Consider the following 27,560-nt stretch of genomic DNA (forward strand, 5'->3'; position numbering starts at 1 on the left):
TTACAGTATCTGGAGTATAGATGTCCAGGTGAATATCTAATGTTTCAGTACAAAAAGGTACTGTAATATAGAACATAAGAAAAAAAAAAAAAGAACATAAGAAAAAACGTTAACTTTTCTTAGCAGTTACAAAACACAAGGTCAATTTAAAATTGATACATATCATTAAATAAAATCAGAAGATTTTACAGTAACAGAATACTGAGATTTTCATACTACCAAAGGGTTATTAATAAAATGATTCTCTCTTATTCAGTTAACAAAAAAGCAAAGCATTTCAAAAGCATTTCACAATCCAAAGTTTCTGTATACTACACATGAAATAAATATCAGTCCTTGAAATAACTGACAAGTTTTAAAGAATGCCCATATACTTCTGGAAAATGAAATCAAATCATTAAATATAAAGCAATTTTTTCAACAGAGCTACAAATATTTACCAAGCACCAATTATATGCAAGGCACTATCTATGCACACTGGAGGAAGCGAAGATGATCACAGTACTATCAGTAGTAGTGTAGTAGGCCTTAACTTAGTTCCCATTCACAACTGTTTGTTTTCCATTACAAAAACTGAAAGCTTTGGCAGTAAAAGCATTTGGCTGTTAAGAGCATCTCAGGGCCTCTAGATCAGGTAAAAGCTGGCAAGAAAAGGGTACATGGGAAATCAGGCAGGGAATGGAAAATTTTTTTGAAAATTCAAATGCACCAGATTATTCTAGATCATTCCTCTATGATTTAAGGTCATACTATAAAGAAGTTGCTAAGTACTTTAACATATGATCAAAAAAATATATAATTTCTCTCATCCAGAAAATTAGAGGATCCCTGGGCAGTAGCTGACATGCAATTCTAGAACAAGCTAGACGGCAGTTAGAATATAACAAATTTTCATGGGCATAGATTCCTCAGTAAGTTGTACCTTGTTCAATTACTTAATGTACTTCTTTAATCTAAACCAAATTTCACCTTCCAATATAATTAGATTTTGTTCAGTTTTCTAAGGAAATCACTAGTATCTGTAGAGAGAACCAATGTAAAGCCACCTCTCAGGCTTTCCTTCTTGTTTCTTTGATGTAGAAAACCAAACTCAATCCAATATTTACATAAAGATCCAGCAAAACAGAACAGAGCAAAAAACTATTTCAACCCAAATCTTATTTTTTTTACCTCTTAATATTAAGTCTACCGAAAAACAAAAAAGAAACCAAAAAAAAAAAAAAAAAAAAAAAAAAAAAACCACTAAGGAAAACTCACAAAAAGCTCTAACTCATTCTTTAACTATAATACACCGTTCTCAGTAATTTCTCCCCATATTATCTCATTCACAGTATGATTATTTGACCCAGTCAAATATATCAAAGAAGTACAAATACTGGGAAATGTTCACAAGAAAGTAGCTAGCTTAAAGGCCATTACAAGTTTCTAAGTTTGTAACTCTAACACCAAAAAAGAAAATAAAGGGGGGAAAAAAGAGATGAGACACAAAATAAGTGAATTTTGGATATAAACATCTGGATTTGGACATAAAATATATATTAAAATAGTTTATGAAATAAAATTTAAATAAATACATTAAGTTTTAGTTTTGCTAGATGAAAAAATTATTTCAATAGGAGCAATTACTTAGCAACCAAACCACTGCCACTTGGGAAAGGAGAAAACAAAATTAACTTTGGATCTATTCCCTTGAGAAAGAGAAGAAAAACTTGCCTATAATTTTCTTTTTAATAAAAAAAACTTATTAACACATGTCAAGTCTTGAAAGGTTAAACCTAGGTTATCTGGGGTTTGCCAACAACTAAAGGTGTGAGCTGGGGTTATCTATAGATCTACTCTGGGCCTTAGTTTTATCACTTACAAATAAAGGGAGCTAAACCAAAAACCATCTGCAAAGGTAGCTTGGAAATCAAAATTTGTCATCTTTCAGTGAGGTTCAAAAAAGTTGTATACACACACATACATAACTGTGTGTATATATGTGTGTGTATATGTATATATGTATACATGCACACATTTAATTACACACACGTACATATCTCAGTATCATCCTGAATATTCCAGTTAATTCTAAAGGAAACTTCCATATTTAACGATATTTAATACTATTCCTTTCTTGGGGATCCCTGGGTGGCGCAGTGGTTTAGCGCCTGTCTTTGGCCCAGGGTGCGATCCTGGAGACCCGGGATCGAATCCCACATCAGGCTCCCGGTGCATGGAGCCTGCTTCTCCCTCTGCCTATGTCTCTGCCTCTCTCTCTCTCTCTCTGTGTGTGTGTGACTATCATAAATAAATAATAAATAAATAAATAAATAAATAAACCTTTAAAAAATACTATTCCTTTCTTTTTTCTTAGAGAGAGAGAGCACGTAAGTGGGAGAGGAGGAGGCAGTGGGACAGGGAGAGAAGCTCAGGTAGGCTCCATGCTGAGCTGAAGCCCAACACATGGTTCAATCTCAGGATCCTGAGATCATGACCTCAGCTGAAATCAAGAGTCAGATGCTTAACTAAATGAGCCACTCAGGTACCTCAATACTATTTCTTAATAAGTTCTTTGCCATAAACAGCATAAAAGAAATCAGCAGCTCATTGTTTTAAAATATAATGTGTTAAAAAATGTGGACAGCCCAGGTGGCTCAGAGGTTTAGCGCCGCCTTCGGCCCAGGGCGTGCGTGATCCTAGAGACCGGGATCAAGTCCCATGTCAGGTTCCCTGAATGGAGCCTGCTTCTCCCTCTGCCTGTGTCTCTCTCTGTCTCCTCCGTCTCTCTCATAAATAAATAAATAAATAAATAAATAAATAAATAAATAAATAAATAAATAAATAAATAAATTTTTTTAAAGTGGATATAGTAATACTGACAGATGAGAAGATTGCCTTGAAAAGACAATTTGTTGTTCAGTTTCCAAGAGGAAGGGGCAAGCCATGCCACAGGGGGCTATATAGAGAAGCACCAGAATTAGTAAGAAGGCAGAAAGAGGGGGAATTGTGATAAGAGCTTTTACTATGTTTTCCACAGGAAGGAAAAGGCAAGACAGGGGAAAAAGGCTTAAGATTGGCTAGTCTGAATAATTTCAGAGCCCTGGAGCATTGAGGCTGTTCCTCAATGTTGTCTGGGCAGGTCACCTAAACTGTCAAGAGCCTATAAAAGAATAGATTGGGGAGTGGGCTCTAGATTGGTTTGTACCTGAAAAAGCACACATAAGGGGGAGTTGTTTACTATCTCTAGGAAATGAGTAATCCTGAAAGGGGCAGTCCTCTCCAGGGGCAGCAAGGCCCCATATGTCAAAGCATCAGAATACAAAAAATAAAACATAGTTAACATATGCAATTAAGCTGAGTAATAGAGAAGTCTCATTACTGCTGATATTTATTGAACAATCAGTATATACCAACAGTACATATACACTATAGATATAAAAACGACCTTGTAATAGAAATTGAGACTGAAAAATGCTCAATACACACATCTATTAATTTAGAATTAAAATAGAAGGGTAAATTTATAACAATTAATAGTTACCTCTATTTAGTACTTACTCCATTTAATCCTCAGAAAAACCCTGTGCAATAGGCAGTTTAATCTTCATTTTACAGGTGCTTACTAATTGCTCAAGAAAGCTAAAGGACATCACCATATCACAGAAAGTAACTAGCAGACCGGAGGACTGAAGCCTGGTCTTGATTCTTGTCCACTGCTATTTTCACCAGCACCACAACATCTCCTTCATTTTAAAAGTTATAGTATATTGGATAGTGTTATTGTATAGATTCCTAATCACTGAGGACTGACTGCTCAATGGCCTCTAACTGTAGCAACTGGGCTAACACATGGAAAAGCATGTATAATTCTTAGTAACTAATGGACACATAAATAACTTACTGCGTACTTTTAATAGTATTTGAGGGCACAATCTGTGTTTTTTTTTTTTTTCTTTTTAACTTCTGTAGAATAGTAAAGTACTATGCGCCACATAACTTAAGACATGATTTCCAAAATAGCTTTTTACTCTTTAGGAATAAGCAGTAACTAAACACACTTTTTAAAAAAGTGTTTCTATAAATTTAAATTAACTTACCAAATGAAATTCCAAGCAAATATTTAAAAAAAGAAAAAAAAAAAAAAAGAAAAAGAAACCCAAGCAAACATTGTGTTTAAAAACTCAGGTTTAAGGAAAATCACTGTTTTATCATTATGTAATAAAAAAAAAAAAAAATCTTGGGGCTCCTGAGTAGCTCAGTCCATTAAGCATCTGACTCTTGACTTTAGCTCAGGTCACGATCTCAGGGTGGAGAGACCCAGTCACCTGTCGGGCTCTGCACTTGGCGAGGAGTCTGCTTGAGATTCTCACTCTCCCTCTGCCTCTGCCCCTTCCCCCTTAAAAAAATCTTCACAGAAGACATTCTACAAATGCAGCTTGACATTAGTATGATTCAGCATTTAAAATACTTTCTTTCCAAGGTGGCAAACTGGAATCTGTTATTAAACTCTAATTGTGCCAGCAGTTGTGAGGGTGAAAATGGTGTTCTTCCTGCTATAATACTTTTAAGCTTAAAATTCTAACATTCTAGCAGATGAATATACTACTACTCTCATGAGACATCTATGGACTACAAATCGGCTGTCATATCTGTCACCTTCCAGGATAGGTAGTAAAAAGTTTTCTCCTTTGAAACTGAGATACAAAGATTCACTTGACTCTTCTATATTTCTAGATTTGACTCTACTGTCCCTGGGGCCGGCTGACTAAAAGTCTAAGTTATGAGGTGGTAAGGTAATAAAACACATAGCTGAGATGATCATTGTTAAGTTGGAGAGAAAAAAAGAAGGCAACAAGGACTGTGGTAAAATCATTGGTCTGAAGATCAGGATCTAGCTTTTGGAAAAGTTAGGAGGTAATATTAAATGAGAGAGCTCTCTGTGTAGTTACTGTGGCTGCAACATTTATTCTCACAGGGCTAATCTATGCTGCTTGTTAGCTAGAGGAGCTCAGGTCTAAGCAAATATACTCGATGGCTTAAAGGGCAGCTGGTCTCTGACTAGGCATCTTCAATGTCTATACCCAAATGCAAGAACATTTTGAGGAGTCAGAGGAGTTCCCAGATGACAATCTGAATGCCCAAGGGTATAGAGTCTTGGCCCTCATTTTTTCTGTTGCTGAAGGCTAGGCATGTGCTTAGTTTAAAAGGATGGTGGCTTGGGCCGCCCAGGTGGCTCAGGGGTTTGGCTCAGGCTTCAGCCCAGGGCGTGATCATGGAGTCCCGGGATCGCATCCCACATCGGGCTCCCTGCATGGAGCCTGCTTCTCCCTCTGCCTGTGTCTCTGCCTCTCTCTCTGTGTCTCTCATGAATAAATAAAATCTTAAAAAAAAAAAAAAAAAGACGGTGGCTTATCATTTTCTAAAAATTTTGCAAATCCTCAATAACGCCTCAAACTTAAAGACTGACCTTTCTTAAAGGAGAATAGCATTAGACTCAATATTAGGTTTGGCTTCAAAAACTTTGCCATTAATAAAAGCAAAACTTGACATATTTAGAAATACGGACATATCTCATTCACAGTTTTACTCCCAAAAGTAATAAACCTGATTTAGAAACTAGAAATGCAGTTAAATGATGTTTTTCCTGAGTTTTCCTCTTGGCTCACTGAAATAAAATCTAAGTTCAATTTGGTTTTCATATAATTGTGCTTAAAATTATAAAATATTAACACCAAAAATATCTCAAATACCTTATTTTACAAAATACATATACAAACATTTCATTGTAACTAAAGGAAAAAGCCAAGACCTCCATTTCCAAAGGTGACACAACTATTTAGTGGCAGAGTTAACCTGCTACCCAGCAACAGAGCTTTTTTCTTAAATATATCATGGTTACCTCTGCTCATCAAACTGCTTATGGAATGAAACATGTTTGCCTTCCACTTTGAACATTATACATAGTTATCATTACCTGTTCAGATAGCTATCAGAGAATCTTTTTAAAAGCACACTGAGGGATCCCTGGGTGGCTCAGCGGTTTAGCGCCTGCCTTCGGCCCAGGGCGTGATCCCGAGGACCCAGGATCGAGTCCCACATCAGGCTCCTGCATGGAGCCTGCTTCTCCCTCTGCCTTTGTCTCTGCCTCTCTCTGTGTGTCTCTCATGAATAAATAAATAAAATCTTTAAAAAATAAATAAACAAAAATAAATAAAAGCACACTGAAAGCTGTGAACATTCTGATTTCAACAATTTACTCTGTGACTTGGGGTAGGGGTGGGAGTGTGAGAAGTATGTTAGTTAATTTTTTAGAATTATCCCAAAATGAGTTGGTATCCTTAAAGGATAGTGTTGAGAGAACAAGGAAGGTGATAAACAGGTTCATAAATATAGAATATAATCTCCTTTTTACTCAATGTTTATAAAGAGTAAATATATATATATATATATACACACACACACACACACACACATATATATATATATATAAACATGTACACACACACCAAAATAGAGACGGGCAAAATGAAACTCAATCTCATCTTTTCAAAATATAGAGACTGAACTAAATTTACTCCATTCTCACAGACTATAAATTTACTTTGGTGTATCAAACTCTTATAAAATGTAAACTGGTCTTCAATTTTCTTTGGTAGTTACTTTATTTTTTAAAAGATTTTATTTATTTGAGAGAGCAGAGTGAGAGAGAAAGAGAGAGAGCATGAGCAGGGGAAGGGAAGCAGGAGTAGAACAAGCAGACTTCCCACTGTAGGGCTTGATCCCAGGACTTTCTGGGATCATGACCTGAGCCAAAGGCAGACACTTAACTGAGCCACCCAGGTACCCCTGGTAGTTACTTTAAAAAGGAGAAAGAAAAAAAAAAAAAAAAACCTTTTAAAAACTTTTCACAGAAACTAATTTTCCCAGCCCTAAGGATTTATGATTAAACTGGAGTAAGATTTTTGAAGCCACATGGAATTTGGGTTCTTTTCCCAATATGCCCATGTATTAACTCTATAAAACTGGGCAAATTATTTAACTTTTCTGAGCTGGGATTTCCTCATCTATTAAAAACAGCAATAATCTAATTATGAGATAAAATTCACCTAAAGGACCCAAAATAAATAAATAAATAAAATAAAAAATAAAATAAAGAACAGGACCCATGATTATAGAACATGTCTGTTTTGTTTGCCCCAGCACCTAGAACAATGTCTGGTATATTATAAGGTAGATATTCAATTTTGTTTTATTATTATTTATCCACTAGACGATAATAAAGGTAAAGCACCAAGGCTGTCACCTGAACTAATGGTACACAAAAATGACAACAGAATTATCTGAAGAACCTAAGTTCTATACATATAAATCTTACTGCCTTCGGGTTTTGTCAAAGTCATTTCTTAATATTTCCTTCAGAAAGTAAATTCCTATCTACTCACTCGTCACATGCAGTTCAACAAGTTATGAAATGTAAGCCTCATAAAGCATACACTTTTTTGCATACCTGACAATTTTATTGATTTTTGTATCAGTATAACATAGTTAATATAACATAATATTAACTACTATATATTGATTATATTTAAGTGTTTAATATAAATATCAATGTTACATATTAAATATTAATATTACACTGAATATTAATATTACTGTATTATAAATGTTAGTGAAAATGAAATCTAAGACTCTTCTATGGCTTATAGTCTTAGAATCTGTTTTTAAAAACTCATTCAAAATTGATTTATGGTACACATATATTTAATAAAGGAAAGGTTCTTCCTAACTTCAAATTCCCAATCAACATAGGATACAAAGTAATAAAATCTCTTTCTAATCCTCTCTGTGGCATTTATGCCCTATGCCCCTAAAGGTAGATAAAGAGTAGAATGCTCAGCTAAAGATATAGGAATCTATACCTTACTGAATATTCTGCATTAATTACAATAAGTTATTTAAAATAGCATTGCTTAGCTGTAAAGATAGGTGATAGTCCTGTTCACCCAGACCAACCTTAAAAAAATTACTTTAGCTTATTAGTGCCTAATATATTGGCAGTATGATTATGCCCAAGATAGTACCTCTGCTAGCCCTGGTTTCCTGTTTTATAAACTGAGGTCACCATCATTACCTTCTCCATAGAATTGCAAAAATTAAATGGGTTAATAAATATAAAATGTTTAAGCACAGAAGACGCATAAGAAACAATTTCACAAATGACCACAGGAAACACACTATAGCACGTGGGGAGTGTATTGTGAGACAATTTAAGTACTAATGGACAAAGTGCAGCGTTCTAGAGACAAAATGTGTTTATTAGATTATGTGACCCTGAGCATGTTATTTACCATTCTAGACCTTAGCTTTTTTTGCACATGACCACAATGCTTAACTTTATACAGTGTTCTGAAGAGTAAATGCAGTTTCTGGCATACTACAAATATACAAAAAATGTGAGCCAAACATATAAGTTAAAGAACTCTTTTACTTATTTCATTCATAGAAGAAAAATTAATTAATTTCTTTCCCCATTAGAACATTATGGAAGAGGGAGTTCAGTCCCATGTATTTAACAGTATAAGGAAGACATCAAGCCTCACGAAACAGATGCTGAATATCCAGTTGCTGAATTTATAAATGTAGTCTCCCAGCAGACAGTCCACGAAATGGATGAAAGTCTATCAAGAGATTACTAAATCCATATACGTGCCTTACCATTAAAATCAACATACAGGGCAGCCCAGGTGGCTCAGCAGTTTAGTGCTGCCTTCAGCCCAGGGCCTGATCCTGGAGTCCCGGGATTGAGTCCCACGTCAGGCACACCTTTGGATTCTCCTCAAAACTCCCCTCACTGAATGGAGCCTGCTTCTCCCTCTGCCTGTGTCTCTGCCTCTTTCTCTCTCTCACCCCCGTGTCTCTCATGAATAAATAAAAATAAAATCTTAAAAAAAAAACAAAAAACCTCCCAGTGTTATATTTAAAAAAAAAAATACATACTAATATCCTGCCAATGAGAACAAAAGATGAGAGAAATTCTAGAAACAAAAATACAGTGTGTTCTAACTTTATAAAACTGTTAAAAAAAATCACAATTATGGGGCAGCCACGGTGACACAGCGGTTTAGCACCGCCTGCAGCCCAGGGTGTGATCCTGGAGACCCGGGATTGAGTCCCACATCGGGCTCCCTGCATGGGGCCTGCTTCTCCCTCTGCCTGTGTCTCTGCCCCTCTCTCTCTCTCTCTCTGTCTCTCATGAATAAATAAATAAAATCTTTAAAAATAAATAAATTCAATTTAGAAAAAAAATCACAATTATGATAAAATTAAAATAATCAAATTACTGCTTCAACAAGCATACTATAATTTGTAGCATTTGTGACAAATATCTGTCAAATGTTAACATCTCAAATTAGTTCATCTGTAGATTTAAATATATGGGAAAATGTACAGGATTTACAAACCACTTTAAATATAATCATTTCTCCTATATAAATTCAGTCAGTACGTGTCACCATATGCACCTATTCTTTTCTTCTTCCCTCTTCCTCAACTCCTTGGCGTAGGCACCCTCAACTACCACCAAACAAGGATTTTCCACCCCTTCTCCCACCCCCCACAGCAGGGACAGGTACCCACTTACCACAGCACAGATCACTATCTGGTTCCTATATTCCTGTGCAAAAGCAGCTCCGCTTCTGTGAACAAAAAGCTATGGTGACTTGACTCATTATTTACAGAACTATACTAAACCCTCTCTGGCCACATAATGAGGTACCTTCATAATAAATTTAGAGGGACAGAAACAACCTGTAAACTTTAAACACCTTTGGATTCTCCTCAAAACTCCCCTCACTGCTAAGATTCTCAACCTGCAGCTCCAACATATGGAACAATCAGATATAATTTCCTTTTATTTCATTTTATTAATCACTTTTCCTTTTATGATCATAAAATCTCTCATTCCTTTTTTAGTATGCACGTAGAATCTATTCCAAGGACCTATTGATCCCATTCTCCTATGAAATCAAAGTTCTTCACCTGTGTCCTTTTCCCTAGTTCAGTATCAGGATTATAATGTACCAAGCAATATTCATCAATGTGCAAGTTGAAAAAAAAAAAATATATATATATATATATGACACAGCCCCTGCCCACAGGTTTACAATTCAACTTTAGTGTGTTAGTATTTCTTGATTCCAGTGTGAATTTTGTAACATTTGTAGAAAAATTCCTAAAAGAGTTCCAAACTGCATGTAAAGTCCAACATAACTATTTAAAATGGCCTTCCTCATCCTGACCTCGCAAAACTTGAGTACTCCATTAAGGTCCAGCTCAGTTATAACCCACTCCATGAAAACATTTCTGGAAGCCTAGAAACAACTAGTTTTTCTTTCCTGTGGGCTTCTAGTAACACCTCACTCATAGGCTTTATAAACCAAATGCTGTGTTATAATTTTAATTTAACTATATATTCATCATATTCCATTGAGTCTAAGATGCAAGTGATTGTGAAGACAAAAAATCTGCTAATTAAATTATGACATGTCTTTGAATATATGACGCATTTCAATTTCAAAGATGTTAAAATGTTTTTAAAAAGTACATTTTAGAAGCAAAGAAATAAAATACAGTAGGTCTCTGTAACAGATAATATATTCTATGAGAGCAGCAAGCATATCTCACTTCATCTTCAGTTTCTTAAATGCCTGTTGCTATACTTGATATGGAGTAGAGGAAAAGAACTGGCAAATTTCATGTTTTTACCTAATCCCTTACCACTTTTTTCAGGTTGACACTCAGCACTGAAGGGTACTTTGACAACCTGTTCTCTATATTAAGCAAGTTCACTGCCATAGCCTTTCTAAAGGCCATTGTGAATTCATGACTAAATTAATCAACAACATGCTTTTTACTGGCCTCCTGATTCTAACTTTTCCACACTTTTATCTATAGAAAAACACTTTAATATCACTTGCTTCACCAATCTTTCCATTAAATCTCTTCCATCCACTAGATGTTTTTCAAACTTATTTTTTTTTCAAACTTATTATTATTTTGGCAGAATCCTTTCTTCAAACAAAACATCAGGAAACAGTCCAATAAACACACAACTTCTGTGAAGCAAAGGTGGCAGGCTGCTCACTGGGTGTACCCTGAGAGATACTCTGAGACTGCCACACTGCTACGGCAGCACAGACGAGAGAACGTCACTCACTGTGTTAGCTACATGCTTTCACATGAGGACTTTGTGCTTTTCATTTCAAGTTCAGCTACTTGGCTCCCTCTCTCTTTACCTTTCCATTGTCAGACTCAAACGTCCACTTTCCAAACCAATCTTTGAGACTTGTTTCAAGTCCTCACCACAGAAAACCTTTCTTGTTTACTCCAACCCACTGATCTCAGCAGTCTCTGAGTTTTCATAACTTGTTTTCCATATCTTAAAACCCAGTATTTAAGTATGAACTCTCATACGTAATTGTAGCTGCTCTGTAATTGTTTAATGCATGCTAGCCTCATCTCCCCAACAGGGGCATCCTTTTAAAACAGGTAAGTACTTTCAGAGTCTAACACAGACTGAGCATGCAGCAAACACTTAGCTCTTGTGCAATGAAATACATGGCTTCTTTTCCACCAGCAGATACACCTCTTTCTATCCTTAGTTGGACTTCAAAGGTTTCTGATATTCCTTTTGTACAACTTTCTCATTTGCATCTAATATTTAGCTCAAACTAATATTCACAGCTAAAACCACTCATTCTCCCACTGTATCTTCTGATTTTCTTAATAACAATTTCTTTTCTCTGGTTTACTTTAAGAATACAGCATACAATACATACAACATAAAAAATGTGTTAAGTGACTTTGTAAGTCATTGCTAAGGCTTCCAGGTAACCATAAGCTATTAGTAGTTAAGTTTGGGGGGAAATTAAAAGTTACATGGGAATTTTTAATTATGTGAAGGTCATCACCTTTAACCCCATGCTGTTCAAGGGTCAACTGTAGAATTTTCTTTATAATATTCAAACATTTTTTGCATGTATTATGTCATTTGATTTTTGCAACTCTATGAGGTAAAAAGGGAAGGAATTAATACCACTATTTTACAAATGAGAAAAGGAATAAAACTCCAATTATAACATGTCTGCCCAGGATTGATAAACTAATGAAGAGCAGTACCCAAGCAAAAATTTAAGAGTTCTAATTTTCATTCCCGTTGTATTATAAAATTTAAAATGTTTTCCTGCGGGCTATACAACTTCTCAAGCAAATTGTGAGCACCCCACCCAGGCACTCAGGTGCACCAACATGATAAGGGTGGCTCCTGCAGCAGTTTCCCTTCTTACCTTCCCCAACTGTGACATAGTAATATTTAGTAAATGACATTCTCTCACTTCTTTTCTGTGTACTCCATCCTGACTTTCCCCAATTAAAAAGCATTTGCCCATGGGTTCTTGCTCTCTGCTTCCCACCTGCTGAGCTGATCCAGCTCCCTTGGCATTCCCTCTCATGTGATCCCCTCTCAGTGTACAGTGACAGTCTCCCTAGGACATGTGAGTATAATATTCTTTTTCCTGTGCCTCTTTTGTTTCCTCTTTCAGCCACACCTATCACTGAGAACACAAAATACCTGTGCTCTAGAAAGCTTCTCAGTACCTATGTCTGCAGCAGTAATAAACCTACTACTTGAACCACACCTCTCTGATAAAGCAGATAGTCCCTACTCCTAACTTTATTACCATACCTAAAGAAAAGAGAATCTTCACGTACCTCAATTAATACTTTTTCTATTAAAAAAAGGTCTCAAGGGGTGCCTGGGTGGCTCAGTCGGGTCGTAATCCCATGGTTCTAGGATTGAGGCCCGCCATCGGGCTCACTACTCAGTGGAGAGTCTCCTTCTCCCTCTGCTGCTCCCCCCTACTTAAGCACGTTTATGTGCATGCGTGCACACTCCTCTCTCTCTGTAAAATAAACTCTTAAAAAGAAAAAAGGGGTCTCAAGTCTCAAAGACTTTTTTTAAAGCCTTTCTCCTTTTAAAATAAAAAGGAAAAAAAATAAAAAAAAAAATAAAAAGGATTTAGCAATAAATAAAATCCATTTAGCAATGGATTCTGGAAAATTGTAATTTTATCTTGACATGAAAATACTTCAGTGCCTGATAGGTTTAGTATTTTCTGCATAATTTTTTAAAAAAGACCTATGTGCTAGATACTCTGAACCAGAAAGAAAGACATACTGGATCTGTTTGCTCCACAGGGTAAATTAACAAATTTGAAGCTATGAGTGCTTCCAGAGTTTGAACTCTATCAGCATCCTAGATTTTCCAAATGCTCTCCAATTCTACTAAAGAAAAAGTAATCATGTTGTGCATACTAAAGTGACAGTATCAGAAACATAACTAAGAGCCACTAAGATAAAATATCCTAACTACAAATCAATGTTGGACAATGAAGTATATGTCTAAAACATTAATGCTTTGGTAGTCACCAAATAAAGCTACAAATAACATAAAAAATGGCATCAAAGAGTACAGTAAGTCTAACAAATAGTGAAGAATGGAAATCTATTTATGAATCAAACTATTACATTTATTGCTTAATAAAGTTCACCTTAATTATACTACCACTATAATAAGAAAAATGGTAAATATGACCCTCAAATCCTCACCACCCCAATCCCTAAATATTTGGTCATTTATGTTTAAGATAGAATTCTCACCATATGCTGGATGGAAGTACCCAGAATAGGACCATATAATCAAATATTCATAGACTCTTCTATTTTAGATTAGAAGAAGACTTGCAGTTTACCTAATCAAACTTTTGATACAAGAAATTCTTCTATATTCTGCAGGGTCTCTGACAGATGACATCCAGCCTCAAAGAAAGATCACTACTCTGAAACAAACCATTCCATTACTTTGTGGCACTAGTCTCTGTAAAGATACATATTCTATTAGTTTCCTAGGGCCAAACAAAACAGATTTTTAAAAAAATGCTTTTCATATATCCAAAGATAGTGGTCACACTTCCTATTGTTTTAACAATAAAACCCTCCACAGTTCAATTATTGCTAATGTGAAATGTTTTCCCGCACTCTGCATCTCAGAAATATCTCCTGATATGCTTGCCAGTTTCATTTAAAATGTGGCACACCTAGCAATGCACGCAATACTGTATAAATGGCCTGACAAACACAAAGTAAAGGAGGAGCTTTACTCTACTTAGTTCATATTAAGCCAATAAATCCCAAATCACCTTCACATGTCCTGCTGCCAACCTAGGTTTTTCATCTTGGGGGTATACAATTTCCCCTACCCCTTTAAACAGAGGATCTATTGTATTTATTTTGCTAATTCTGACCCAGCATTCCAGACCATTAAGATCACTTTGAATCTCAAGTCTATCCCCATCATAATTAATAGCAAAGTATCCCAGCTTTCCCTCATCTTTAAATTCATTTAAATAGGCCATCTTTCACTATAATATTTGTTTAAAAATATTCAACAGGACTGTGTTCCAGGATAGAATCCTATGCCATAATACCAAAGACTTCTATCGAAGGAGACCATCATTTTTCATGTAATTGAGCAATCAGGTATGAGCCTTAAAGAAATCATGACAGGTGCATTGGTGGCTCAGTGGTTGAGCGTCTGCCTCTGGCTCAGGGCATGATCCCGGGGTCCTGGGATGGAGTCCTGCATCGGGGTCCCTGCAGGGAGCCTGCTTCTCCCTCTGCCTATGTCTCCACCTCTCTGTATCTCATAAATATACAAATAAAATCTTTAAGAAAAATTAACAATAAAGAAATCATGACTATCAATGCTGGAATCAAAACATATTATGGCGACATTATTTCTTTTCTCTACTCATCTGGAAACTCTAGAGAAAGAATAAATAAACCTAGTTTCTTAGTGAACCCATATGGGTTCCCAGTGATCCCTGAAGTCCTTTTTAAATGCTCAGAAGCCAACTACTAGATAATTCATTCAGCAACTTTGTTAAAGACGTTATGAAACTCATCTGTCTGCAATATAAGATGTTTTCAAAAAGTAAGGTACTTATTCATGCTCAATTCTTCAATGCTGCACAATTTTTAAGTTATTTATACCAGCCTGAAACTGAATTTGAAAGTTCCTTCTGACCCTAGGATGGCACTTTATCTGGATCATTCTGACTTCCAGAAGGTAACTAAATGTCCCTTATCTCTTCACTTACCTTGAACAAATAATCTCAGTAAATTACAGGTCTAGTCATTTCAGCTGGAAGTGCATTTTCCTTGCTGGTTAAGAGAGGTAGAGTGGAGCAGCTTTGTCTTTTCTTCATATTGCACCATTATACTCAAGTAGTAAGTGTCTTTTGCTGTGATCTGAAGCCTTAAAAGTTGTTTAAAATTATTTTAAAAGCCTACTTTATTATGAGTTTCTGCTTTCCTGACATTATTCTTAAAATGTCAAGCTGCTTTGTTTTCATTCTTAATCCTGTGTCCTTTCTTCTACCTTTCATGTATTTTAAAATGTAAGTTTAACACAGAGATCTCCATGCAGCCACAATAGTTTCTACTCACCATGTCTTTTACTACCTTTAGTCATAATTGTCTGCCAGTGCCACAGGATGTTAGGACTAGAAGAAACTTTAACTGCATAATCAGCATTTCAATTTTCGAAACCATTTACTCTTTGTGGGACTTAAAGATATATCAGACACAAAAGGGTGAAAAATAGCCTTTACCTGTGAACTCATCCTTTTATCTTAGATCTCCTGAACAAAAACCTCAGAATCACAGATGACTTTAAATCATGGTTCTACCACTTACTAGAGAGCAAATTTTCTTAAATAAAGCTCATGAGGCTCTCTGTAAAACAGGCACAAGATCATCTTACAAAGATATCGTGGGTTTTAATGAGATAATATAAAATATCTAACCTAGCACCTGACACACTCTATGGGAAATGATAAATGTTTTTCTTCCTCCACAACTCTCTTTAAAAAAAAAAAAAAAAAAAAAAAAAAAACATTTCTAAATATAGTTTGGGAAAAGATATAGTATCTGGACAGCCTGAGAATTTGCTTACCAACATATAGAATTTATTAATCTCATTAGTTCTGATTTTGCTCTTTCAAGAGAGGACAAAATACTACCACTAAGATTCCACCATTAAACTCAATAACAAGGAGACCTAGGGAATTGTGCTTTTTACCAACACTATATTCAATATACTAAAGCTGAATATCCAGTGACAACAGACACAATTCATCTGGAGAAGACAAAGTCAAGCTACTCTCCCTGTCTGGTCCCTAAACTTCAACTACATTTACTCATCTACTAGCAAAAGATTTGGATAACAAAGCCAGCGATACAGCAGAAAGACAAGTGGAGCACCATTAAAATTCTAGTCCTGGGAATACCTGGGTGGCTCAGCAGTTTTGCACCTGCCTTCAGCCCAGGGTGTGATCCTGGGGTCCCCGGATCAAGTCCCGCATCAGGCTATTGGCATGGAGCCTGCTTCTCCCTCTGCCTTTGTCTCTGCGCCTCTCTCTCCCCCCCCCTCCCCCCCCCCCCCCCCCGTGTCTGTCATGAATAAATAAATAAAATCTTAAAAAAAAAAATTCTAGTCCTCATTCTGCCAAAAAGTACAAGACATTCAACTTTTCTGGGCTTCAGTTTCATTTCTAAAATACCACTAAGGAATGAGGGAGGGGGAGAGATGCTCAATTATCTTTAAATTACATTGGTTAACTACAGTATCATGCGTTTATCTCACCATATACATACATAAGCAATTTGTAGTTCAACAGGTTCCCCTTTGCCACAATCTGCTCATTCATTAGGTAGCAAACTGTCAAGTATTATGAACTAAATCAAGAGTAGAAGAGCCCACAGATTTCCCCTTTCATTGTCAATTCTATGTCATCCCCCAAGTACTTCATGTAGCACTGTAGAACCTCTGACCCATATTTCTGCTCTTACTTATAACAGAAAAATACAAAATTCCTTTATAAATAGACTTTAGCAGTGATACCAAAAGGCTATAACTGGTGGCAATAACCTCAAAGATACTTTCAAACTAAAATTCTATCATCCTATAAATCTGTTATTTCTCTAAGACCTATCTATGGCACTTTCCCCTATCTTCTTTCTTAATCAAGCTTCCTTTTTTTTTCTCTTCAACTTGCTTTTATGCCTGCTCCAGTATTCCTCAAGTATTACTTATTTATGTTCCTTGATTCAGATTCAAAAAGCAGATAATTAAAACTATTTCCCCTTGTGCCCCTCCCTATCCTGAAATCCTCCTCAAAGATGCCTTTCTAAAAATTAATGTGGCTCTACATTGGATATATTTTCATCGTCCGTGAAAAACTTAAAAAATTGGTAATGATATTGTTATGTCATCAACAAATCTTAAAGGTCATGCTATATATCATCTAATGGGTAAAAACAACTTGGTAATTCAAAACCTAAATCACTTGTACAGGGTACAAAATATAAGTTCCTCATAACAAGCTCAATATGTAACAAACGGTACTGTAAGATTTTAGAGAAATAAAACTACAAGAGCAAACTTGATTAAAAAAAAGAAATAACTAGATATCTATATAGTTATGCACACAAATGTGTTTATATATCTCGATATATATACATCCCATGTATGTTATTTTAAGATGCCTAAGAAAATCCAAATTAACAGAATATATGTATAGTGAAGAAAAATCATATTAGCATTAAAGTTCAAGTCAATACCTACTTTTAGTAGCTCTGTAAAAAAGATTTGGTGTAAGAGGCTGATTCTACTTCATTGTTTGGTTTCTAAATTAAATATAAACATCAATTATTTTGCTTGGGCCCCATTTTCCCTAATTATGAAGAACTGGCCTTCCCATTCCTGATTCTGCTACATCCCAAGGTTTCATACTCTAATTCCAAAAAAAGTAAAGTTAGCTAAGTTTTTGAAGGGCCAGCAACATCTTATCTTTGAGTTTGAACTTTTGTGTAAGAATTAAACATTTTAATTGCCCCTAAAATGAAAAAAAAAAAAAAATCCCTCCATCACAAGCAAAAACATGATCTGTTACCCAAAACCAAATCAAATCCTGTCAATGAAGTTAATTACAGATTTAGATATCAATGGTCCCCTAAGTGTTCTAAATTCTTTAAGCAGATGTAACTTCTAAAGTTCATTTTATTTAGGGCTCTTTGGCTACCTGAGTACACCATGCAAAATAGGTAGTTTTTTACCGCAAATATCTTGCTTTCCTCACTTAGTTAAAACTAAAGATGTTCTGAAACCAGCAGTACGATGTTATCTTTGTTATTAAGAAGGAATTCTTTTCCTCCAAAGTCAAACTCCTAATTCTAACAAGGAACAAACAGTAAGTATGTTGAAGGAACATATACTTAGTTCCCACTACAATTCCAACTAATTAAATGCTAGATGCTCAGCCTGGAAGTCAAAATTCTGAGAGACCAAACCACAGAAACACATTATGCTGAATTCATTATCAAGGAAAGAGATTCCTCCTAGGTTGTCACTAACATTCTCATTTCATAAAATCAAGTATGAAGCTCCCTAGCTTCACGAACTTCATATGATTACCTTACACAATTTTTTTCCTGTCCATATCATCCAGACCCTTCCCATATCTCTTGAAGAGTAACATGAGGATGGAGGATAACTTAGCCTGTTGTTACTGAGCTAGTCATTACAATCTGTCAAAGCCAACTATTGTTAGTAATTTTTTCAAGGCTGGTAATAGTGTCATAAATATTTACAGCAAAAATTTTCCCATGAATTAAATAAATTAAATACTACCAGTCAGGAGGAGGGGACACACAAAAAAACCAAAAAACCAAAAAGTACCAAAAGGTGGGGACACAAAGCAGAAGATCAGAACTTCAAGGACTCAGCTATAAAAGGGGTCTATGGGCACTTATTGCTCATTTTCCCTCTTCTAGAGATAGTGAAGTACCTGGTGTCCCACTCTTAATGTCTTAAAAGCTCAAAGCCAAAAGAAATTAAAGAAAAAAGAGCCATTTCATCAGCTTCATTAAAACTACTCCACAGCATTACTCCCAATCCCAAAGTGCTATCTTCTCCATCTCCTCTACACCTTAATTTAGCAAATATTTGTCAAGCACCTACTATATTAAAAACGTAAGGTAAAAATCCGTCAACAACTAGGCCAGATTAGTTACATAGACTTGTAGAAGTTGGTAAGTTTCTAGTCTTTAAAACATGGCTATCTTCTTAAAACGACTGAGCATATCTATTGGAATATAAACTCTTCAACATCAACGAAATTTAAAATCTTTTAGTTCAGGAAAAAAAAAATCTAACTAGGTAAAGTTTAAATATCCTGATACACTTAAGTGAAACCCAAATCATGTAAACTCCTTTAGTAAAAAAATAAAAATAAAAAAACTAGCCCTGAAAATGAAGACTAAACGTACCTCTTGGGAATGCTCAGCATATTGCTAGTTAATACATGCTTGTGAAATTAAAACCCTAAGTTCTTTTTGCCATCAAAATCCATTCCTTGCGGCACACATGAACTAGCTCCAACACCCAACTGCTTCGGTATTTTGCTTTATGGTTCACGACTGATGTCTAGATCCTTGGTTCTCAAATCTCAGTGAGATTTAGAATGACGTGGAAAGTTTATTTGAAAAGCAAATTCCTTGACCACACCCCCAAAGTTACAGTTCAAGAAAGTGGATCCTGCCTTCCTAATAATGTATCATTCAAATAAATATGAGTTAGGCAATCAGAAGATCACACTTCTACTATCAATGACTTACCCTCACAATGGGTAAAGGGAAAACTATGAGTTGTAACTGATACTAATTGCAGCACAAAATTAACTATTCCTAACCTAAGTTATAAATTATTCAATTACCTTAATCATAATTCACTAATGGTTAATACGCAAATCAAAATAGAAGTGAAGTAACTTTTGCTTTGATAATGCAAACTGTCATTCAACCCATTAAAAACAGACATTTAAAAAAAAAAAAACAGACATTTTTTCAGAAATAAGATATTGTCAGTTTTTACTAAGAGTATGAACAAAGCAAGCTATGGGTTATAATCTAGAAAAATACTTATATAATTGTGCTGTAATAGCGTTAGGGGAAAAAGTACCACAGCCAAAATACCCTTTGATCAGGTTATTGTGCTGTCAGTACAGAAGCCACTAATCACATGTGGCTATTTAAATTAAAAATTAAATAAGCTAAAAATTCAGTTCTTCAGTTGCACTGTCCACATTTTAAATGCTCAATAGCCGCATGTGGCTAGTGGCTAACATATCAGATAGGATATACAACACTTCATCATCACAGGAAATTCTACTGAATAGATTTGGTTTAGAGGTAATAGGCATCTAAATAAAACTCATAATCTCTGTTATTCTTAATCAGAGAACTCTATCTGGTAATACTCAATTATAACTATATACATCAACTTTAGGTATTAACTGTAAAACAAAAACCCTAGCATAATTTTCCTGAAGCTTGTTTCAAGAAAGGTCATTAAAAAGTGATGTGCTGGGGATCCCTGGATGGCGCAGCGGTTTAGCGCCTGCCTTTGGCCCAGGGCGCGATCCTGGAGACCCGGGATCGAATCCCACGTCGGGCTCCCGGTGCATGGAGCCTGCTTCTCCCTCTGCCTATGCCTCTGCCTCTCTCCCTCTCTCTCTCTCTCTCTCTCTCTCTGTGTGACTATCATAAATAAATAAAAATTAAAAAAAAAAAAGTGATGTGCTTATTCATTTCAGATTATCAAAATAAAAATATTTAATTAAACTGATCTGACAGTATCAAAGGCACTAAAACACAACTAGGTTTTCACCAAATCAGAATCAGTAAAGTGTTTAATTATGAGAAAACAAAAGCTATCAGATAAAATAAGACGAGTCGAGAAAATTTAATACTTAATAAGACTAGTTTTCCAAATAATTCAGAAGTCCCTCTTTATAGAACAAATAATTGCTTTACAATTGGTTTTAAAATGACCTTATTAGAATTCAAATTAGTGGCATTCTACTATTTTCATTTTTAACTGCTTTTCAACAACTTCACACTAAAAATAATGGAACCATAAGATTTAAATATAATTTTATATGTAAATATTCAAAATCCTGAGAAAATCCTGGTTTTAGCAGAAAGCACACATAAAAATTGATTTGTAACTTAAAATTGTTCTCTCTAAACTGCATCAATATCTAGTTTAAAACAACACTGTATACTAAAATGCAAAAGGATGAGCAACAAGATGCCGAAGCAAAAGTAACTTCCAATTTAAGAAAAAGCTAGCCTTATTACAAAGTAGAATTAAAACTCCAACAAGTTCACAACTGTATTACCAAGTCAGCTTTAAACCCACTTCCTTTTAAAGAAGATATAACCATTTTTATTAGAGTTCTTTCTGAAGAGTTCAAGTGTATTCAAATATGATCTCTAAATTACAGAAGACACTCATGACTCTAATCAGGAAGTTTTGCTCCACAGAAGAGTAACTTTATAAAAGTGTCTAGCATAATTTAACACATAAACCCTAATAGAAAAAGGTACAGATGTGAATGGGTCACACTGATGACCATAGTTATGACAGTTAATATAATATTCCTTTGATTTTAGATTCCTTATAATTATGTTTATTTCAGATATCTACATCAAACCTAAGAGTTAGCAAGGAAAAGCAGTAACTAATTACTATTAAAAACCATGTAAAAGGATCTTATAGAGAAAAGACCGTAGTAACTTACCTGCAACACTAGTGATTGTAACTGGAACTCCTTGCACTTGAACACCTGCAGCACCCAGGTTGGCAACACTCACTGTCTGAAGGTTAGGCACTGATGCAAGCTGGGCAGTATTCAAAGTTATTGGGGCACCAGCAACAGCCACAGGAGCAATCTGAGCAAGAGTTGTGCCACCACTTGAAGACACTGGGGTGATGGTTAATTGTTGGGATAACCCAGCATTCTGAACTTGCAAATTTGAAAGACTCTGAATATTCTGAACCTGTACAGTTTGCCAACTGATTTGCCCTGAAGGTGTTAAAGTTGGAGCCCTGATAAGCACCTGAGTCGGATTTACTGCTTGAAGTTGAACATTCTGCAAAGGCTGCTGCTGGATGGTCTGAATGGTCTGCCCTGACTGAAGTTGAAACGACTGCGGTGGAATAGCCTGAATAATCTGTTGCTGAGGCTGTTGGATCTGGATCTGCTGTAAGATAGGCTGGCCTACAATCTGCACCTGCTGAAGAGAATTTGATTGATCCTGTGTATTCTGTATTCCATTAGACTGAAGCTGACTGGAGCTCTGTGCTTCAGACTCAGTAGCAGCAGGTGTTTGAGATTCTTCAATAGTGCGTTCAGAACTACTGGCTGATGTGCTTGCATACTGGCCCGTGTCTGCTGAGCTCACTAACGTGTCACTGCTCGTCAGAGATGTTGAAGCAGTGGTTGTGCAGGTAGTGGAGGAGGAGGGAGATTCCGGCATAGTACTGGCAGAAGCAGTGGTGGTGGTGGGTGTGGAAACTAACTGACTCCCGTTGGAAGTCCCACTATCAGTAGTAGTAGCAGGCTGGCCAACCTGTCCAGTCCCTCCTCCAGCAGTCACGTTGTTTATCACTGGCAAAGCTAAAGTCACTCCTCCAATGTTAATTGGTAGGGTTGTTACAACTTGAGCCTGAGTACCAGGAAGGGTCTGTAATTGCAGTGGTATTGAGACACCAGGTCTAATTTGGACTGGAACGGTCTGATTTGCCAGGTTTTGAGCAAGAATATTCCCAGAAGCTGTCCTATTAGCAGCTGTGAGTATAGCTTGATTATTACCTGCAGAAATGAGCTGAATTTGGCCCTGCAAATCCTGTAGAGATGAACTACTAGTTGGATTGATTTGAATTTGCTGGCCTTCCACTGTCTGAAGTTGAGGAATCACTTGGTACTGTACACTACCACTTGGATTTTGCACTTGTATGACTTGAAACTGACCAGGGGTGGAAGAATTACCTGATTTAGTTTTTGTAGGGGATGCACTCCCGTTATTACTGCTGGAAGAACTAGATGAACTAGAAGCTGGTTGAGAAACGTTATTTTCTTTTGAAGCAGGAGGAGTGGAGGCAACAAGTTGCCAAGTGTTTCCAGCAAGCTGTGTTGTTACCAGTTCTAGCTGTTGCGGTTGATTTTGAAGTTGCACCAATCCTTGGCTTGGATCTATAATTATTTGTTGTTGTCCAGTTGCTTGATTTTCACCAGGAGTCCCTATTTTGCTGCAAGTAGCTGCCAGTAAAGCCAGAGGAGAGGGCTGAGAGTCCTACCCAAAATGAGATGGTAAAGGAGAGGGGGGGGGAAAAAAGTGGGCGGATTTAGTGGAGGCTAGTAGTTGGAAGGGGTTTGTTTGTTTGTTTATTTGTTTATTTTGACAGCTCTACACTTCAGAACTTACTCAGGAAGTGACAGAAACCAAAAAAAAAAAAAAAAAAAGAAAAAAGAAAGAAAGAAAAAGAGAAAAGAAATAGCAACAAAAGCAGTAAGACAGAAGGATAAGCAAGCAGATATGTAATATAAAGTTCAAATAAAAGGAAATTTCTAACAAACTTTTCTTAAAGTATATTCTCATAAACTCAAAATGCCCTTGGGAAAACACACACACACACTGTCTTCCACTAGTCTTGAGTTCCTGATGTCATTTTAAACAACGTTACCCCTCAAACGTGTGAAATCTTTATGAAATTACAATTTAACTTCCTCACTCTCAGAAAGATGCTTTGAGCGGATGGGCATTTGTATTCTGTTCTTCAGTTCTGGGCAATTAAAGGACAGAACTCCCTCTCTCCCCCTAACGTCTCGTGATGAATTTTGTTTTTTGCTTGTTTGTTTTTTATATCTATATACATATGTCTGCTTTTACCTGGGAGCCTGAGGTTTTGGGTTTTTTATTGTTATTCTCTGGCTCAGAGGTTTTCCCTCCTTCTGTAGCCATCGCCGCCGCTGCTGCCGCCGCCGCCGCCGCCTCCTCCTCCTCCTCCTTCTTCTGATCTGCAACAGACCCCCCCCCCACGACAACAGGTTATTAGGATTATTATTATTCGCCTTCCCCCCCCTCCCCTCCTCTCCCCCTCCCCCGGAACATTAATCTCCATAAACCCGCGATCCACGCACACGGGCAGGGGGTGGGGGAGAAGGAGGGAAGGGAGGAGGGGGATATCACAAAACGTGGTTTGAAACCCGACCCATCCGCTCCAGAGCAACACCCAGAAGGTTGTTCTCTCTCAGACATCAAGACAAAACACAACCCTCCTTCCCACCCCCTGATACCCTCCCTTCGTCTCCTCCTCCCCTTAAAGCATCTCGGCGGCCCCGGGGGAGGGGGGAGAACCGAGCAGGGTCTGGGGAGGGAGGGAGGGAAGGAGGGAGGGAGGGAGGCGGTGAAGGAGACCGAGGGGGGTGGAGAATACGTACCGCTCATCCCGCATTAACAGGACAAACCCTCCGCCGGAGACACAGGGATAGAGGTGGGTGGGGGTGGGGGCGAGGCGGGAGGAGAGGCCGGTCCCGCCCGCCCGCGGTGGCTCGGAGGAGGCTGTAGCTGGCACAGGCTCTGCCTCTTTTTCCGCGAATGGCCGCCGCTGGGCTGTGGCGTAGCAGCTCCTCTCTCCGCCCGAGCCCGGCTGACTCGCCCTTGATTGACAGCGGCGGCGCGCGGCGCGGGCGGCGGCGCGGGCCGGGGGCGGGGCCGGGGCGGCGCGAGCGCGGCCGACTCCCCACCCCCCTCGGCCTGTCTCCGCCGGAGCCGCCGACTCTCCACCCCTTCCCCCAGCGGATTGGCCGCCGACCTGCCGGGGGCCGGGGCGCCGGGGCCGCCTCCTCTCCACCCCCTTTCCCGGGGCGATCCCTTCAGCCGCTCTCCTGTCCCCGGCGCGGCCCCTCCGGCGCTCCCTCTCTCGGCCTCCTAGCGCCGGCCGCCGCCGGCAGGCCCTCCATACAGCCAAACTTGTTGTCTCAGGATATCCCGCCCCCTACTCATTTCCCGGCGCCCTCCCCCCAAAACCTGCTCCGGCACCCCTCAGAATCGCCGCCAGAGGGGAAAAAAGTAGGGCCGTCGCTCAGGGGAAGCGCGGGGGCCGGGCGAGCGGGCGCGCCGACCACCGCCGCCCCGGCGCGCCGGGCGGACTGCCCGCTGCCCCCTGCGCAGGGAGCATGGCTTTCCCGAGGCGCATCCGGACCCGGGCGCCCTTTTTCCCTGGCTCGGTCCCCATTGGCTGGGCCCCTGGTGACGCGCTCTGAGTGGTGGGAGCCGAGGGGCGGCTCGCCGCCTCAAAGGCTGTCGGGTCTTGTAGTTTCCGGCGGCCGCGGCGGCCCCCGCCGAGGCACCGCCTTCCCTCCCGCCCCCGGCCGAGGCCTGGCTGCGGAGCGGAAAGCTGCCCGAGGGGGCGGTGGCGGCAGGGCGTGGCCGGGGCCGAGTGGGAGTTGAGCTGAGCGAGGGGGAGGGGGAAGGGGTGTTGTTTGTCTGGGCCTATCCGCCGCGCGGGGCTGCCCAAACCACCTCTGCCACCGCCTCCTCGGCTCCAAGCCGCTCCCCGCGGGGCGAGCTCACACCCGGAGCGCTTGGCGATTGAGCGGGCGGCGGCGTGGGGAGGCGGGGTTTGCTGTCCTCCGGGTTTGAATGAACCCGGTTTCCAGGAGCGGTGCCTGCGCTTTTCCTTTCTTTGCTCACCTCCCTGGCCCAGGCCTTCCGTTTCAAATACGAGGCCTGCTGTTTGCCACGGAGAAGCATCTCCCATTTTATTTGTCGTCTCCGGCCGGCTCGCTGGCCGCTGGCACAGGCCCACGACCCACCTGCCCAGGTTGCACCGTGCTTTGCCAGACAGCCCCTGCGGCGGGCGGACCTTTCCGTCCTAACGGGTCTCCCAAGATTTTGGAGGCCAAGAAAAAGCCCGGCCCCGCGTCAGTCCGCCCCGGTCACAGTCGAGCATAAGCTGCTGGGCAAGGTGGAATCCACATCTGGCTGCACAAAGCTTTCTGGTGTCGGATGCACTTGAGCAGCCTTCAGAGTCCTGAAGTCATGATGACCCCACGGAACGGAGTAGGCGCCTGATCCGAGTGTACCAGCGGTGGAAGTGAATTGCTAACGTAAACATTGGCCCTGGGGACTAGGCGCTCTTTCACGCCCAGGCTCATAGGCCCTTTCACTCCCTTTTGACCTGGGCTCCACACACACAACAGAGCCGCGAGCGGTTTTTGTCTCCCGCTTTGAGGCCTAGTGCGTTGCAAGGATGAGGAGGTCCCAGGTGCTGCGCTTGACTGGCATTTCCTTTGCTTGTTAAAGTAATTGCAACATTGGCTGATGACAAAGCCAGCAGTGCAGAAAGACAAAGCATTTCAAAGAATTACATAGTATTTATTGCCTACCCCTTCTTTAAAAAAAATTAACCTGCTTTGTTCCCCCCCTCCCCCCCGTGTGCAATATGGAAGCTCAGAAGTGCTTTCTTGGATTTACAGATAAACTGTCTACCCCTGAGTCTTTTTTTTTTTTTTTTTTCTCAATCCCCTATGGTAAATGAAGGAAGACATTTTGTAGTCTTATGAGTTGGGGCATTCCTTGGCAGCTTTCTTACCTTACAAAACCTGCTTCAGAGGGAATGTATCACTGGCTCTGAACCACAGATTTAAAAAAAAGAACGCTTATCCGTTCAGTATAGATCTTCAAAGTGTTTTAAATATTCTGATTAGTGGTATTGCTGGTATTCATGAAACACATTGGAGAGGAGGAAAACCCTCTCTGGTTTCTTAGTAGAGACTTCTGTAATAATTGACAATAATAATAATTGACAATTCTGGCAAAAAAAAAAACAAACACCAGAATTTTATTTACATGTATAACTCAAGTATGCATGAGAGAAACCCAGGGAAAAAATGATTAACTCCCCCAAATGGCTTAAAATTCAAGGTTAAATATCTTAATAGGGAAATGGGATGTAGACCTCTTAGGGGGAGGGTAAATAATTTTTAGGAAAGACAAATGGGCTGATAGCCAAATAGTTGGAAGGTATGATAGTTTGTGAAAAAGTTTTTTGGGTATGGTTTGACTTCCAGTCTCTTCTGTTCGGTCTTCCCTGGTTGATGAAACTCCTTGGGAGATTGATGATAATTGAGTTCCTTTTAGGGGATCTGTCTTTAGGCAGATAAGCGGGGTTGAGAGAGCCTCTCTCTGCATTTGCTGTTTTTCAAGTGCTTACAGCTCAAAATAATCAGGATAACAAAGTGCCATATTTTGGGATGGCATATTCTGCTACTCTTCGATAGTTAGCAAGCCCAGCTTTTTATGGTGAACCAAAAGCCTCTCATCCACGGCTGAGCCATAAGACCTGGGGCAGGTGACCTAGAGTAATGACTTCTCAGGTACCATCATTTTACCTAACAGAAGATTTAGCTATATGAGACAGTTCTAAAATTACAGTCATTCTTATACCACCTTACTAATTTAAGCTAGGAATCACCTATACTATGATATATCTAATATTTCTCTTTAAATCGTTTTACTTTTAGTCTTAAGGTAATTAATTTAAGAAGTTG

The 27,560-nt window shown here is 38.8% G+C and overlaps 1 protein-coding gene across 3 annotated transcripts in view; it reads right to left on the reverse strand.

Moving 5' to 3' along the window:
- The window catches only part of SP4 (Sp4 transcription factor), a 76,799-nt gene extending 52,122 nt beyond the window's left edge, over positions 1–24,677 (reverse strand). The window contains exons 1-3 of one of the 3 annotated variants that reach the window (XM_072783815.1): positions 24,447–24,677; positions 23,896–24,023; positions 21,744–23,298 (exon numbers count right to left, since the gene is read on the reverse strand). In XM_072783815.1, the coding sequence (XP_072639916.1) occupies positions 21,744–23,298; positions 23,896–24,023; positions 24,447–24,453 (1,690 nt within the window). In that variant the 5' untranslated portion in view covers positions 24,454–24,677. Of the gene's footprint in view, positions 1–21,743; positions 23,299–23,895; positions 24,025–24,446 lie in introns of those variants that run through there. The other 2 variants (XM_072783814.1, XM_072783816.1) reach the window with 2 other exon arrangements.
- Positions 24,678–27,560: the final 2,883 nt, after the last annotated feature.

The sequence above is a fragment of the Canis lupus genome, chromosome 18 (assembly GCF_048164855.1).
Source record: "Canis lupus baileyi chromosome 18, mCanLup2.hap1, whole genome shotgun sequence".
Taxonomy (NCBI): domain Eukaryota; kingdom Metazoa; phylum Chordata; class Mammalia; order Carnivora; family Canidae; genus Canis; species Canis lupus.